General features: G+C 26.3%; 1 protein-coding gene across 1 annotated transcript; it reads right to left on the reverse strand.

Annotated features, from left to right (window-relative positions):
• Positions 1-4,652: 4,652 nt before the first annotated feature.
• On the reverse strand, positions 4,653-15,085 carry LOC132931327 (branched-chain-amino-acid aminotransferase, cytosolic). Its single transcript, XM_060997386.1, has 8 exons — positions 14,885-15,085; positions 14,173-14,253; positions 11,857-12,087; positions 9,332-9,562; positions 8,451-8,639; positions 6,527-6,641; positions 6,235-6,389; positions 4,653-5,584 (listed from the first exon to the last, which is right to left on the reverse strand). The coding sequence occupies exons 1-8, from the start codon at positions 14,939-14,941 to the stop codon at positions 5,351-5,353; spliced, it is 1,293 nt and encodes a 430-aa protein (XP_060853369.1). The 5' UTR covers positions 14,942-15,085; the 3' UTR covers positions 4,653-5,350.
• Between the last annotated feature and the right edge of the window lie 2,321 nt (positions 15,086-17,406).

Raw genomic sequence — 17,406 nt, forward strand, 5'->3', positions numbered from 1 at the left:
GCAATTTAGAATGATTAAAAATACAGAAACATTTTTTTAATAAGCCTTGTTAAAATACAAATCTTAAAAATTAATCAAAATGAAGAAAATTTTAGATCACAGCTGTGGTTCTAATATTTGTTCTCCAAATCATAAACGTTTGTGCGGGTCAGCCTCAAACCCAGGATTTCTGGTAAACGGACAGTTTGTACTATTTATTGTTTGAGTTGCATATCGCGGACACTTTGTACGGTGATAATAAATTGGTAAAGTTCGATCGCGGACGTTTTATGTAAATGGTGGTATTTTTATTTTGCATGTTTGTGCATATTTTGGATAAAATGCATATTATTGCGAAAAATGCATGTTTTATAGTATATTTCGTAATTAATATTTCGTATTATTTTATTTCTCAATTGTATTATATTAAGACAAACAGCCGATCACCGATGTATTTTAATAAATTAATATTTTTTTTGTAACTATATTTTTGTGTTTATCTTATAACAATTTAAATACATATATTTTTGCATATTTTGGTAAATAAAATGCATATTTTACAATTTTTTATTGCATACAAATCCTAGCCCTGATTATTATTATTATTATTATTATTATTTATGTATGTTAGCATTGTTAACTACCTGTGTTCTGTAATAACAAATTATGTCTAACATTTCATGTTTCAACATTTTTTTTTTACCTGAAATAGTACAAACTGTTCGCCATGTAAATTTTATTACTTTCTGAAATAGTACAAACACTACAAACTGTCCGCGGTTTTCATTTTTTCTGGGTGACCGTACAAAGTGTCCTACAACCAGGATTTCTTCATGGACCCCTTGCGCGCGGGTCTGGTACGTATATTAATATAGGTACCTACGAACCTACGTAATATTGTTTTAGGTGAAATATTTCACTTGTTATCGATAACCTGCGCTCAGTAATTTTGAGAAATGAATGTATTCTATTATTAGTATATTATTATCGATTATAGACTATAGTGATGTGTAACCACTACCACAGTGTAACTTCATAGTTTATGATCAAATGATTATAAATTTAGTTGTACTAGGTAGTAGGTACATTATCTGGTTATGACGTATAAGGTAGGTACTTTACTGTTAGCCCGTTAATTTTTAACCAATTAATGTAAGGTATAATATTATTGTGTTGTATACTTGTATATTAAAACTTAAAAAGGAATAATTATCAAAATATAGAGTTAGGAGAATGTTCCTCATTAAAATGTTAAAATGTGTTGGTATGCCGTACACGTAGGCACTTACAATGTATAAAATATGCAATCGAATTTTAAATTAATTAATATACGATAAGATGTATTTTCCATTAAGTCTAACTGGTAGGTATAGAAATTTAAATTATTTAATTTATTTATTATTACTTTTTTTTGCGTGTACCTACAACCATTTTTGTCGTGATACCACGTAGAATATGAAATTAAGTACTTTTTCTCTCACACCTCGTCGTGCTATCCCATATTATCTACCATAGAAAAAAAACATTTTAAATTGTATAATTACAGAGCATGCTAAAAAAGACATGTTTATAGTGTTTATACGTTATTAGAGTCGTTAGACCTATTTTAATTATTACGTATAGCCGGAAAGCAGATATACCTATATAGTACCTTAATATTATATTACCTCTTGGCATTGCTTTAATTTTACATTATTAATCAATTGATTGCTCATACAAAAAAGAACGCATGCATTATGATTATTCGTATCATGTATACGTATCCAGGATACTGTTTATACGCTTTAAGGTTTTAGATTTAGACCATTCTTAGCAAGTAAAAAATAAATTCGATACCTGTATTTTCCACGAGAGATATCGACCAATCCGATTTACAATGCGTACCTACCTATCAAGATTTATCTTTGATTGTATGATAGAGGCACAGCATACACACGGGCGTTTTACGGTTACATATCTACTTTTTGGCCAAGCCGGACAAGTTACATAATTATAAATTATTTTAACACATTAAGTCAATATAGTTGTTGTAGAAGAATGTTAGTCGAGTTAAAAACTATTTATTTTTATTTTTAGCTTGAGAAAGTTACAAGTTGAATTCAAAAAAAGTAACGGCTGAATTAAAAATCGGTTGCAATTTTTTTTAAAACTGATTATTTACAATCTACGCAAAATCTCCAAAGTGCAATACATTCAAATTTTATAAAAGTATAGGATACCTAATAAGTTTATACAAAAACATAGATATATTATAGTAAAAATAACACATGTTACTATGTTAGTGTGATTGACTGAAAAAATATCAGAAAGTGAGCCCATATCAAGGGCGTATTTGAGTTGAGCCCATGGGGAGAGGGGGGATTAATTTTTCATCTATACAGACTAAAAATAATTTACAATTGATTATCTATACAGGCATAACATTCTTATAGTGTTAAGTATGATGTCATTACGATTTACGATCTTTATCAAACGGAAAATTATTTAAATAAATTATTAATTAATTAATTAATGTATTATATAGAAAAAATATGAGCGATGGAGATGGGGGCGAATGGGGCCCCACCTCCCTAAAACACGCCCTCGGCCCATATCTAATATTTTAAATGATATAATTTTATTATTTAACTGTTTAACTACTCTTTAAATGTTTAAACACTGATTCGGAACAACTGGGTTATCTACTGTTATTGCGTTGTGATATTTGTAATTAATATGTTTGAGTGAGATTGACATTTTTCATGGATATTTTAATATAACTGTATTTTTTTAGGCGTTATTTTGATTCCTATCGAAATTTAGAAGTACCGCATTCAAGTAGATATTGAACTACGCTCAAAGTTCAACTAGCTTATATAATTGTTTAGGACGTTTAGGTGTTTACAGTGCTCGAATTGGAGGCTGGGACTCACGTGGACGTAGTCCGCATTCGTTTTTTTCATAGATTTCAGCGTTCCCCTTCATTTAATTAAGCGAGGAAAAATACCAGCTTTATAGTACCTTACTATATGTGCAGGGGGTGTGGGGAACGAAGTCCACAACGGGTTATTTTACAATTTATCTGCTACGGAACGGTGTTTTCTGAACTAAAACCAGCGCCCGTTCACAATTTTTTTTTTCAATTCGAGCACTGGGTGTTTAAAAAAAAATGTGTAGAAAAACCTATCACGAAGAAAAATTTAACTCGTTAAAATGAAAGTTAGATTTAAATTAACAAAAAGTAAATCGTTTTGTAACACATAGTTAAAAGTAGATATTATAGCCTATGAACTCTTAATTTTTCTAACTCGTTAATGTTCCGGAGTTGCTTTTTGGGGTAACGTTATGGAAGATCCACTTTTTTAAAATGATTATTATCTATGATGACTAATAAAAGTAATTATTATGTATATTTAATATTTATAACAGTTGTGTTGAAGTTTTTAATTTTTTTTTTTTTGTTTTTCGTTTCAATTTGTACACATCAAACACGCTGCAGTAGGCAAGTCGCAAATCGCAAGTGTATATCGTTAAAAACTATTATATCAAAGCTGGTTGGTAAAATTGCCCAATTTAATGAACTAAACTAATTTCCTTTAGTTAAGTACCTAGGTATCTTAATTAAGTTCATGTAGGCAGAATTAATAATATTTCTATGGGGGTTGATATTTTTCACTTTTCACCCGCCATGAATGATTTTCAAAGGATACTTTTCAATTGGCAAATAATATAAAAATAGTTACCTATACATTTATATACTAATGTATAAATAATTATCAATAATAAAGACTAAACGTTTTTAATAATTATAGTTTCAAATAAGTTAGTTCATTTTGAAGGGGATGTCAGCGCAATATTTGCGTTCTTTTTCAGACAGATTAAATACATTGACGTCAAATCATTTTATAGATCTAAGTGGAGCGATGAATGTATTAATTTTATAATGATGTGTGTGTATTTTTTTGTTTGTTTGTGTCTCTCAACTGTTATCACCTTTTGAAATGATAAAAAAATAAAAATCTCAATCGTATAATACCGGATATACCTACCAAAGCGGTATTCACTTGCCCACATTTTTTTGATTTACGTTCAATATCTGAAGTACCTAATTTTAGAGTAAAATCACCTATTGCTTACAATAATTTATTCCAAAGGATTAATTTTTGAAGGTTTGACGTATTGATTTTATATTTTAATTAATCTTATATTGATTTAAACAATAATAATACAATTTTTTTTTAAATTTAAATGGTTACAAAATAGTTTTGAAATAATATTTAGAAAAATCGATATGCCATACGCCCATACCCTTAAATATTATTCTCTGTTAGGTTTAGCCGCTTAGGTAGGTAGGTTTGTAATGGTCGACTGTACTCTAGGATTAATCAAAAACATTGTGACGCGTAGACTAGACTCAAGTCACTAGAGCCTATAGAGAGATGAGAAAAAACAGAGCGCTGACATACTGTTAAATCAATGAATAATGATGAACATTTCTTTTGTATTAGTTTTTGATAGGTGTTATGAATTGTCAACTGTTTTGGTTAGAAATCATGTTCAACTTTCACTCTGCAACTTGTGGAGGTCTGATCAATTAATAATACTTATATACTTACAAAATATTTTGGCTCGTTAGTTTAGGTACAGTTGTTAATGAATAAAAATACGTATTTATGTGTCCAATAATAATACAATTATGGTAAATATTCATTTTTATTGAGATAAAAAACGTGTATAAAGTTACATAGAACAAATAGTTTTGTTGTTGCAGGTACCTAATGGTTTAATAGTTAATTATTCTTTACGAATAATTGAAATATATAAAATATAAAAATATAATTTTTAAAAACAAAATCAACGAACTTCACATTAGTTAACAGTTATACCGTCGACAGATAGCGGCCAATATTATATAGTAGGTAATATGACAATTTGTTACGTGAAATAATTTTTTTAAATGATTTTTTTATTTTCTAAACATTTTCCATTTCCTCTTAATATACTATATATGTATATAATTTTGTTATGGTTTTAATGCATATAGATAATGTAGAGTGGATGACAGAATATGTTCATCAATAATGAAATGGCTCTACATATAGTACATATCCTATACAGTGAACTGAATAAAATTATTTTGCTGCTCTGCTAATTATTACTTGTCAGATTCAAGTACTTAGGTATCGAAGTAGATAAGTGTATTTCATTATTAATATTAAATACATTTTTTTTTGCTTAAAAAACCGAGCCTATATCGTAGGTGGTTACTTGTAGTTATTGTGACTTAATAATTAAATAAACGATTTTAAATAATATTGCCGTTTACTGTATTATCTATTGACCGCTATCGAGTGTCGCGCGATCCATCGATATATTATTATAATAATGGATGTTAGTTAGCGTATTTGTAGTTTTGAGATTCGTACAAATGCGGTCTTTCGTCCACTACTCTGGTCCACGGGTGCGCTACCCGGCCGTACTGTATGTCAGTAATCGCTTTGAAGAGCCTCGCGTACAACGGGTTCGACTGTTCCATGGTTGGCAATTGCACGTCTGCGTCTTCGTATAGTATGGACGATACTGGACTAATGACTGCTGCTGTACCAGTTCCGAAAAACTCGAGTATCTGAAACGACCGAAAGATAGTTTAAGACGGAATGATAATACTTTTATACTTTCGTTAACATTTTTTAAAGTAGGTAGGTGTAAATGCCTCCATATTCGATTATAAATACACAGCTGGCAATAATTACGTTATAATAGAAATTATGTTAAATAGGCGCCTACGTGGCTTGAATGTTTCAACACGATGAATATTAAGGGGCAATATACAGTCAGTTATTTAAATTTTACAACCGTTATATAGTAGGTACTTATAGGTACATTCTTTTGTTCGTTTGAGAAATACCTATGCTTTTAAATTTAATTACTCAATCTATCTATTCTAATGTAACACTTAGTAACATAATATATATATTTCAATAGTAAAATTTATCATATTAATTATTGTCGACGGACATAGACAGAATTGAGAATGTGTACACCTACCTAAGAGTACCCACATAATATATATACATATTATTACGATACATTATTTTTGCAAGATGATATTCCGAACATTGTTCATAATAATTATTGTATAAAGGAACTTATTTTTTTTCTGATTTTAAATATCTCCGTAGTTTTATTTGTGTGAGAACCGTCTTTGAGATAAAAATAAAAGCAATTTTGCGCAAAATGGTATACATTTTAATATAGGTAACTTAATTTGCTTACTTTGTTATTTTTATTCAGTTCAATTAATTCGTCCATTGTGAAGTTTCTCTCCTCTACACGAAATTCGTCCCATTCTTTAGCCAAGTCCAGTACCGACTGTCTAGTGATGCCTGGTAATATCATACCGTTTAATGGTGGAGTAGCTAATACTTTTTCTGTAAGTTACATATAAAACATAATATTATATTTATAAACAATTGGTAATTATCATAATATGACCAATAAATGTTCAATAAATGTACAATAAATGTACAGGTTGGATTAAAATATAATATATTTTTAGTCTATTTACCGCCATTTTGATTTTTGTAAAGAATAAATACGTTCATCGCACCAACTTCTGTGATTTGTCGGTCTTCACCATATAACCATAGCATTTGGTGACAACCTAATTTTGAAGCTAATTCCTGGAATTAATGGTCCAAAAATTAGATATGCGCAAATACATTGGCTCTTAAGACATATAAAGAAGTAAAGGCTTGAGTTCTTATAAATGTATGTATGGCATTAGAGAAAATAGATTTTATTAATAATATTAAGAGCGAAAAAACAGACATCTCTATAGTCTATACTCTATCACATCCACACATATTGGATTTTAAGTTAATTATCTACTAATTTTTTCAGCCTCAGATCGTGTGTGATGTCATGTTAAATTTGAAAGTGATCGTTATTAATATTTTAAACTATTATTGTACCTAACGGCTAACTGTAATTAATTAGTTGTATCCTACTATAAGCTTGAATTTGGGACAGCATCATCCTTTTTTTTTTGTAAATTGAAAAATTTTAATTTAAAATTTAATATATAATGTGAATTTATAAATGTAATATTGAGAGTATAATTTGAGTTTTTGAAATAAGTATACATTATATACTTATTAGTTTTTTCATTTTTTTTTACTCGGCATACTTGCATGTGAATATTGTGATGATAGTTACATTCAATTGTTAGGTACATATTGTTAATACCAAAGTATAACATTTGAACAGAAACTTATTATACAATATTATCTATAGTGGCTAGTGTTACTTTCTAATATATTACTATTGAGTATAATTATCAATGGGATTTGGCATTTTTAACTAATATTATTTATGAATTAATAGGCCTAATTATTAGTTTGGCATTACCATTGATTATATAAAGATTATTATATACTATGTATAATCAATGATATTATCTACTAAGACTGATATAATAATATAATAATCGTTAGATAAATAGTTATTTCATCATTCATAAATTAATGTTTAAATGGTAGTGCGTCAGTATAAAATAATTGTATTCTTTTATCAACTATATTCATGCTCGGGATTTGTGTGTAAATTTTTTATCAGTATCATGTGAACTAATTAAATTATATTTAATATTTTAATCGAAGGTATTCAAATGAGTAGATATAGTATATGTGATAAGTTCTAAAACGTTCAAACATTTTTATATTCTAAATTGTTAAATTTAATTGTGATAGTGAATAGTTTATCGTTGTGTATTTATATTTATGAAATATAATAAAATTATTAGTGTATATACTAAATAGTGTAAAATAAAAAATAGTGTGTGTACTTAAATTAAAATACTAATATTGAATAACAATAAATTCGTGAGTACATAGATACCTCTACATCATGTTTCATAAAATATTATAGGTACCTAACTTTTCTAAATTCAGAAACTTGCATTTTATAGACAGTTAAATAGAAAAACTCAAAAAAATTTAAATTCTTAAATAAATATAAAACACGGTTCTTAACATATTAAACAAATTGTAAATGAACACTGAGATTCATATTTCTATTTTAACAAATTTTTCCTATTTGTTTGATACTTATTTTTAAATTAGTGTAGATATATTATAATTATTTATTTTATTTATTAATTATTCGTCACAAACTAGGTCTAGGTACTATCGTCGACATTATTCAATTTATAATCTTTTTATTAAAGTTATATGATTTAACGATGAATTTAAACACAAAATGATTAATAAAACATATTTTCTTTAAAAAAACTAGTCAGCTAATTAGAATATAATTAAATAAAATTAGATATTTAATAAAAACATGAACATTAATATTTATAAATTATTTTTAGCGTAAGAATCATTACAATTTTGTAAAATTATGTTATAGTTGTCCTTGTCTTATAAAAAATGTATCAATTTACGCTATTAAGAAATTAAAGCATATGTCGGCATGCGTTTGTCCCTTACCTGAGGGTATAATGTGGTGGCGTAGTTAGCGCCTATTTTAAAGTCACCACAACCACCAGGCCATGCTCTAGTGAATTTTGGGTTGGCCATCAGTCGGACTGACTTGAATTTATTAGAGAAATATGATCCCACGGTGCACATTATTACGTAGAGAAGGGCTGTATCTGCTTGTGCCACACCTAGTGTGCCCTAAAAATGCATAATATCTGTATAAAATACGTTGTATGACTATCGAATACTTTTGATAGATAATACATTGACATAGGTGTAATTTCAAAAATATGCTTAGCCAACTTATTTGGTAATGAGTTATAAATCACACCAACATTATATTATAGTTGTGCAAATTAATAATTATTTGCGTATGGCTTAAAATTGTAATTTAAATAATATTTTTATTATAATTTATAATATAATACAAGTTTTTTTTTTAAATTATCATCTTTTGCAGATTTTTCGTAGTGTTTTAAGTTTTTAAAAGGATTCATTGTGAATAGTGGTAACTGACAAAACCACTGTCAATATTGTAGAAAAAATATTTCAGTTGATTTCGATATTTTATAGGAAACTATAGTCTATAATAAATCGCTTATAATAACTATTTTAAGCGTGATTCTTATTTGTATTTAAAAATGAGTTTGATATGTATAAATAAACTTAATAATGAAAATAGCACACAGAATATTCATATCAGGAATATAAGTTTCTAAAAAGTGACGGGAAGGAGTAGGTACAAACTACGAATTAATAACGCCATTCGAGTACAACGTGAAGGGCAATAAATAATTGCCAATTAGGCCTGTTTGTGGAATTATATTCAGATATACTTGATTAGCTTTTGCCGGGAAAGATTTTATTTTTCTAACGAGCCAAGTACTTACTTCTGTGCCTATGAGGTTAGGTCTAATGTATAAACTGAGCGGCGCCGACACAGGTAACCACTCGTTGTCGATAGATACTAGACGTTCAATGCCTTTGAGTAACACGTCAGTATCTATTGATGGTAGGCCTACTCTTCTAGCTGATTTGTTTAACCTCTGCAAGTTTAGTTCTGGTCTGAATAGATTCATGTGGCCATGTTCTGATCTGTATGCCTTCATCCCTTCGAATACCTACGCAACAAAACAACATAATATTAAAACAGGAATTTCGATTTTTTGTCGGGCGTTAATTATAATACTACCTATATTAATTTTAAATGTTTCAAGGATGTCAAGGTGATGCGGTAATTGATTATCTTAATTAACAATAATATAATTTTCAGACTATAAGTGTACGAGATTTATTTCAACGCGATTACTCATTGTACCTATAATTAAGTTGAAAGTTTTATTTCCGAGTATGATATGGTGTATTGATGTTTGCTATTTGCACAATACGTTATTAATATAAAGTATCTTACAAGTTATAACGTATTAGTTATCGATTTTTTAATGTTTGCATAATGCAGTGACCATGGGCATATTTATATTATCAATAGAGTTTAAATGTGGTATAGTTGCACTGATATAATTGCTATTTGCTAGATCTTATTGCAAGAATAACTAATCAAAAAAAGTTAAATTGAGGCAGAAAAAACATTCTAAAAATCATATAACTATTATTAAAAATACACATATTATGAAGTATAGATTTAAATTGAAATAATCATATTATAATATATCCATACGAAGAGAAAAATAATAATAAAAATAATTGGACATTTTTTTAAATTAATTTCTCTTGTACCCGTTGGTTTGCACAAATCTTTTATTGCCATATATGAATGACGCCATATGAGTTTTGAAAATGATGTTACACAGAGAATAAATGATTCGATTATTTTTTGATTTTACTCGTAATTATTTTTGATATTTTTATAGTAAATATAACATGTTAAAATATGTTTGATTTCTATTTTTTCGAACCCATACAATATGTTTGTACATTGTATAATATACTTAGTGTACGGTATTAGAATTTACAGAATTTGAATTCGAAAGCCGATTACATAATTGACTATACATTTTACTCTGCAGATATCTTGCTATTACACCGTTTGTGTGTGCTCGTTCTTTTTTTTATCGTCTGATTGTGTAAAACTATATGACGTAGGTACCTATATACTGTGAGCAGTGAGCACGCATGTTCATCGTGTGTGCTATATTTTTAATGTTTAGTTGCTAATGATTGTTATCTACTGGTATATTTTTATACTACCTAAACAATTGTTAAAATGTCTATATATGTATTCAATTATGATTAAAATATTCGTTGTATATATTATTATGTTATCATTAAATTTTAAAATAATTTCTTACTTGGCTTATAACACCAGGTTATACTAAATTATTACTGTACTATTATTATTTAAACTAATTTAAAACATGCATATTATTATAATTTGTTAGTTACTATATAAAATTAATTCTAGGAATATTACTTTTGTAGCTAATATTTTGTGTTTACCAATCATGCAGTATAAATGCTATTAATAGAACAATGCAAATTTCACCGTTGTATTGAGCATTTGGATTTAAAATATACCTAAAGATATTTAAAATAATAATTACAGAAAAAAGAAATATAATATAATATTTAATAGTCCGGCGACTATAGTCATTGATAAGCAATATTGTAAATCTCATATAATGAGATGTTATTTATTGTATTCCTTAATAAACGGCGCAATCTTAGCGCCAATAAAGTGTAATAAATAGGTATACGCATTGTTATCTACCCCTAGTGTATATTTGAATATTGTGCCGAATTATAAAACAATCTGAGCGGATTAAAAACATTAACATTGGACATTTATCAAAATACGTATAATGTTGACAAATGGGTTTAAATTAATTTTACAAGCAGAAGAAAAAATACTTTTGTACTATTATCACTTAAAAAAATGGAAATTATGTGAAATCAGATTTAATAGCCGTTATGGTATCAATATTTACAGTATACATAATTATTTATTATAATGTTAATACTAAGAATAAAAGTACATAAAAATGGTTTAAAAAAATAAGACATAATGGTCAAAAACAGTGTGGTTGTCTGCCAAATCCATAATATTATGCTATGTCAGGTATATTCAAATACTGATTATGATGAAAGTAATTATGTATTTTAATATACACGATACCCAGTACCCACTATTTTATTTTCGGTGATTTGGTAAAATTTGAAATAATAATATAAAACAAATTTAGTACAAACTCTACTTCACCATTTTGTTACTGGTAGACGGCGAGTACTAATTATAGCGAATTGATTAGCATGCAGATTACTTTTTTGACCTTTAATATAATAGGTTTCTGTAGACCTTATTAAACAAATAATGCATGTATGTTTGTATTTTGGATATTCATCATTATAGTTGTTTAGATTAAAAATATTTATTTATTCATTTAAATATATATTTTACCTCAGTGGCATAATGAAGGACTTTAGCTGCGGGATGTAAGTGGAGATGTTCCATGGGCGTGATGTATGGTTTCTGCCAGCCACCTGCATGCTTGTCGTAGTGTATTTTGAGCATGTGGTCTGTGAAAATAGTACCAAACTTAATTTGGGTGCCACTTTTTAGAATATTGGTGACATTGTCATTAAGCTTCGATGATTTGCATAATGTGATGTCGATATCTGGTTTCACGCACTATAAATAAAATTATAATGCACATATGCTTTAAAAATATATTTGTAACAAAAGAATACTATTACGTATAACAGAAAATATTTAAATTATGATTCAATAAAGTATAATTTAGTATTAGTAATCTAATTTATAATTGTGTATTTAATTTGTTAATTCATTTCATATTGTTTTAGTACCATTATAAACTATTATTATACATTTGTATACATATTTATTTGTAATAATTAATTTAATTATTGATTTCTAGAGTTCATTGAAATATGAATTATGTAATTATCAATAATGCAATAAAAACACTTCTATATATAATGCATTTATATTTGTTAAACCTAACTGATATACACGCTGTTGAAATAAGCAATTGTAATTTTATCATTTACTGAATATTAGTGCAGATTATTTCCGATCGCACAATATTGTTTTAAGAAACGGCTATGATTTTATTCAAAATAATGGATACATGCTAATTTTTTTTAACTCCACTTACAACAAATATAACGTTTGAATGAACAATAAATACACTATTAAAAATAATGCACGTCATTTAACTGAAATAATATATAATAATATAGTAAGTATTTATATAATTCATTTCTGATAAACACTCATTAATTAGGATTATTTATTTAATTTTTAATGAATTATAGATTTTTTTTTTGTATAAGTACGTACAGAGATTTTATTTTAATATTTTTAGAACTTATCATTAGTTAGTTATATCTTTTCTATTTATAATATGATATGATTAAATCAATTATATCAATTTTTAATTGCGGTCTTTAGATATTAAATGACGTATCCTAAATCATGTGAAATAAAAATGTTGAAGTGAAAGAGTTTACACTATATATTAAACAATTTGTTTAAATGCCTAAAATATTAAATATTTGTTGATATTTAAAAATTGGTTTATACATCTTGGCTTCTTTAAAAAAAAAACATAAATCTTTACTTCAGGTTACAGTGTTATAATTCTCATTTATTATTTAATCATTATTTTACTTAACCATTATAATATATACTTAACTATAATGATGGGTTTTTGGAGTATTTATGGAAAAATATCAACTTCATACGCTGAAATTTGAATTTTAATAAACGTACAAAACGTTTAACCAATATAGTTATTATAATATTAATATTAGCTAAGTATTGAAATATTTGAAATATAATATAACATGAAGGGCCAAGTAGAAAATCTGTCAAGGAAAGACAATTACAGTCTACATTTTAAAACCATATTAAGTCGAATAAATTAAATTTAGTTCAAATAGTTTAATAATTCTTAATGGTCCTGAGCATTGCAAACAGTGTATGCAGTGTGCAATCAAAAGCTGGGGAAATTAGTAATGTATTATATTAGAATAACAATTAACACTATAGTCATTATGATAATGATGAAAATTAACTACAATTTGAGTTATATAATTTATGATTTGTTAGTTTATTGGTAACTATTAGAAACTAGGAATATATCTTCTTATTTGCAGGACACTGTTTTTTTTTTTATAAAAATTAATAGATTTTTTTTTAATTTGAATCAGTCAGTATATCAGGAAACATTCGAAATGTATATAATCTCTTATGGAGACTTTAAATAATTATAATTTATAAATTAGATGTTGGAGGTAATACAATTAAATAAAGAAAACATTAAAAAAATTTTTTTCTCTAAAATTTAAAATTCAAAGTTTTATTTTTTTAGGAACAAAAAGAAGAGGAAGATAAATATAATAATAACTATTAAAAATATACACAATTAGAAAATATCTTAGGTTTTTTAAATTAATTTGTTGATTTTTTTAAATTTTGGTTTTGATTATATTTTATTTCACGTAAGAAGAAGTAATATCTAGAATTTAATGCGAAGGTTAATTATTATTAAATTAATTTTATAATCATATTGCATTCCTGAGTATGTGGCTACATGTAAAGTAAACAATTTTTTTCTTCTTATGCTAATTTTTTTATTAATTATTGATGGTACTGATAATGAGATGTATTATGGTATTATGGTTACCTATTAAACTATATATAGCGGTGTTAGATGATAAGTATCTAGGTGATATTAATTTACAAATTTACCTTTTCGAGATCATTTTGTGATACCGATGACTGGTTTCTTTTAGACAACAGATGTTGAATACTATACAATTTTCTGCATGTCTGTAAAAAAATATTCATCAAATTAAAAATATGTATGAAATATATACTTAGATTAATCCTAATAATGATTTAGGGATGCGGGGAAATATGAACTCACTATTTAACGATATTTTAATGTACCTAAGTATTTTAAACGTTGAGACCATTTATAAATGTGTGTCATTGGACGGTTATTTCGTTTGAAATGTAAAAAATATTAATAATAAATTATTGCATCAAAATTCGTCTACTATAATTTATTTATTATTTAAAAACCACATTTAAGTGAAAAATGGCTAACAATTAAAATTTTTCTTAGCGCATGAACTGATTGCTATCTTAGTTTTAAGTATCAATTTATATTTTAAGTAGGTATGTAAGTAACTAACATATTTGAAGTATATTATACTCCGTTAAAATGTAAATAATTAAAATAAATAAGTCAAATATACGAAACGAAATTTGTATCTTTCTGACATCACATATTTAAAAATACAAGTTAGAATAAGTTAATTAATAATAGGTGCACTAAAATAGATTATATTATACAAATCAAATAATATAGTATATATATAAATAAATTATATTATATTATATAATATAAGTTAACAAAAATTATTAATGAATTACAAATAATAATATATTTGATTACCTTTTTTTGTTTAAGTATTTTTTGTGTAACTGATAAACAAGCATCAATACTCGCCATATTAGAAAAAATAAAATAATAACAATAAATGAACCTTTTTATTCAATACAGTAATTACTTATAACTGTCAGAGATACACTTTTCAGTATTTATGTAAATATTAAATATTAATGTGAAATGCTGGAGCAATAGTCGAGAACTGAAAACACATTCTTATAGCAATCTAAATACATAGACTATTATCAGTCTATCATTATCGGTTATTTTAATTGTGTATTATTGAATATATGTATATAAGTTGTTAATATTCTTTATAGGGCAATGAAAGAGATTACAATATTTATGTCTAATAACTTGTATATCAAGCGTTCGCTTAACAAAGGTCAAAAAGGTTCAAAAATATAAGAAATTAAGGACAATATTATGTTAAAAATTAGCCACAGTCTATATTTTTTAGAGTTATTAATTACGTTCTAAAATATCATGCTGATGAATAACAATCGGGTTCAAATGGTTTTAAATAATTCAAAGCAGATAATGACGTGAGTTAGATATAATTGATGTGTACACTGTAAACTCGTCGAAGTTTACTTTTCTATATTCTATTTGACAATTTAGAATTAATAGTTTATTTAGAAATATTATTGAATATATTTTATTTATTCATAAATGTTAGTTTTTTTATGCCTTTTTTTGAAATATATAACTTACAAAAACTAGTATCATAAGAACATTTGATATCAGAGGCGTATGTAAACATGGTGGTTTCAAGTGCATTTGATTTGCGAGATCAATCTTAACCGTTTCTTATGGTTATTATAATTAAACTTTATTTTAATTTCCTTGCATTCTAGAATTAAATTAGTGATTAATTATTTTACATTATATTTTTATTAAAAATGTATTATTATGTAGTGGCAATGCAGCATGCTCTATTTATAACAATACGTAACGATATACATTTTAATATATCATTATTATAGATTACATACTTATTAGATGACATTTAGACTTAAGAAAATAAATTATATACATACATTATAATTTATAATATATTATTATAAATATAAATTGTATTTAATTTTACCGCTCAGTTTTTTAGTGGCTTAGCGGCTCAGCCGCTCACCCAGTTTCCACTCAATTATTGTACACTTTCAAAACTCATGTTCTTTGTAAATTTAAGTTAATGCTATGTGTATTATTCAAACTAATTATCTAACAATATTTAAATAGTCATTATTCTAAATGTTACTATGTAATATAAATATTTTATGTAAAACAAATCAATAAATGAATATTTTAAGTAGAACAATATTTAAGAAATTCACTTAATCTAAAAATATGTATTGTATCGTGAATAATATATTATTTGTAATTTTATACACTATGTATCTAACACAATATTATGTTATATATATTAAAATTTAGTTGTATCAATATGTACTTAACACCAATAATCACCTATTACCATCTATCTTTTACTTTGATTGAGATTGGTTCATAATATTACATAAAAAATGAACGAAATAAAAACACCTCAAACCCTAAAATCATCAACAGAATTGATCTGGACTAATACAAGCTCTGAACACCTAATAACAGCCGGAATTTATACATATGAATACATGATAGTACATTAGTACCTATGAAGGCCTTTCAACAGTACCTAGTACTTCCTCATGAAAGAGAAGCTTCTCAAGAAAATCTGCGAAGACAAACTATGGGCTTATCAATTATAGATCAGGCCATTAGAGATTAAAATTAGATTCTTTAATCGATGAAAACACCAACAACAGATTGGTAGAGAACAAACTAAAAAGACGTGGCACTGGTTCGCGGTTTAAATTTATCTCTGGTATTCTATGAATATTTTTTATATAGTGAATAATTTTTACATGCATTAATACTAATTTAAATATATATTTATTATATCAGACCTTTGGATGAAACATAAAACTAGTAGCTGACATTTTTAGTATCATCACACATTACATAATGCATATAGCATGCACTAAAAAGAACAAGAACATGCTCAGAAAAACGAAGAACAGTAAAGTTAGTATTTACAAAACCAAGATACAACTCGAAATATACAGATAATCAACACAGACAATACAACTAACCATCACAAATAAATTAAACTGTATCCAAGTATTAAAAGATTATCAATCTAACAAATACATAATTTACAACTTAGTCGCATGCAAATAATAATTAAATAATAAAACAAAATTTAACTTTTACAAAATCGTTGAATTATAGGTTAAAGCCATATATTTACTATAGTTATATTAAAGCGTAGCTATTGATCTATCTATCTATATACCTATATATTCTTATTGTTTTCTCTTTCTTTCTTTCAACATTATATATTATATAATATATAATAAGTATATACATGCGAGTACACACACAAAATAAAAATGGGATAGATGTAATGATATACATTATAATATATCGTTATAATTCAATCATTACATTAAATATCATATCATAATAAAATACCCAATAGTATATAATAATAT

The sequence above is a fragment of the Rhopalosiphum padi genome, chromosome 1, assembly GCF_020882245.1.
Source record: "Rhopalosiphum padi isolate XX-2018 chromosome 1, ASM2088224v1, whole genome shotgun sequence".
In the NCBI taxonomy this organism is placed as follows: Eukaryota; Metazoa; Arthropoda; class Insecta; order Hemiptera; family Aphididae; genus Rhopalosiphum; species Rhopalosiphum padi.

What these genes read in the sequence shown, in the direction of transcription:
- LOC132931327 (XM_060997386.1), bottom strand. Translation starts at nt 14,941, where the DNA reads ATGGCGAGTATTGATGCTTGTTTATCAGTTACACAAAAAATACTTAAA. An exon ending in TTACAAAAATCAAAATGGCG is followed by an intron (nt 6,390 to 6,526) that starts GTAAATAGACTA and finishes TGTAACTTACAG; the next exon opens with AAAAAGTATTAGCTACTCCA. An exon ending in AACTGAATAAAAATAACAAA is followed by an intron (nt 5,585 to 6,234) that starts GTAAGCAAATTA and finishes CGGTCGTTTCAG; the next exon opens with ATACTCGAGTTTTTCGGAAC.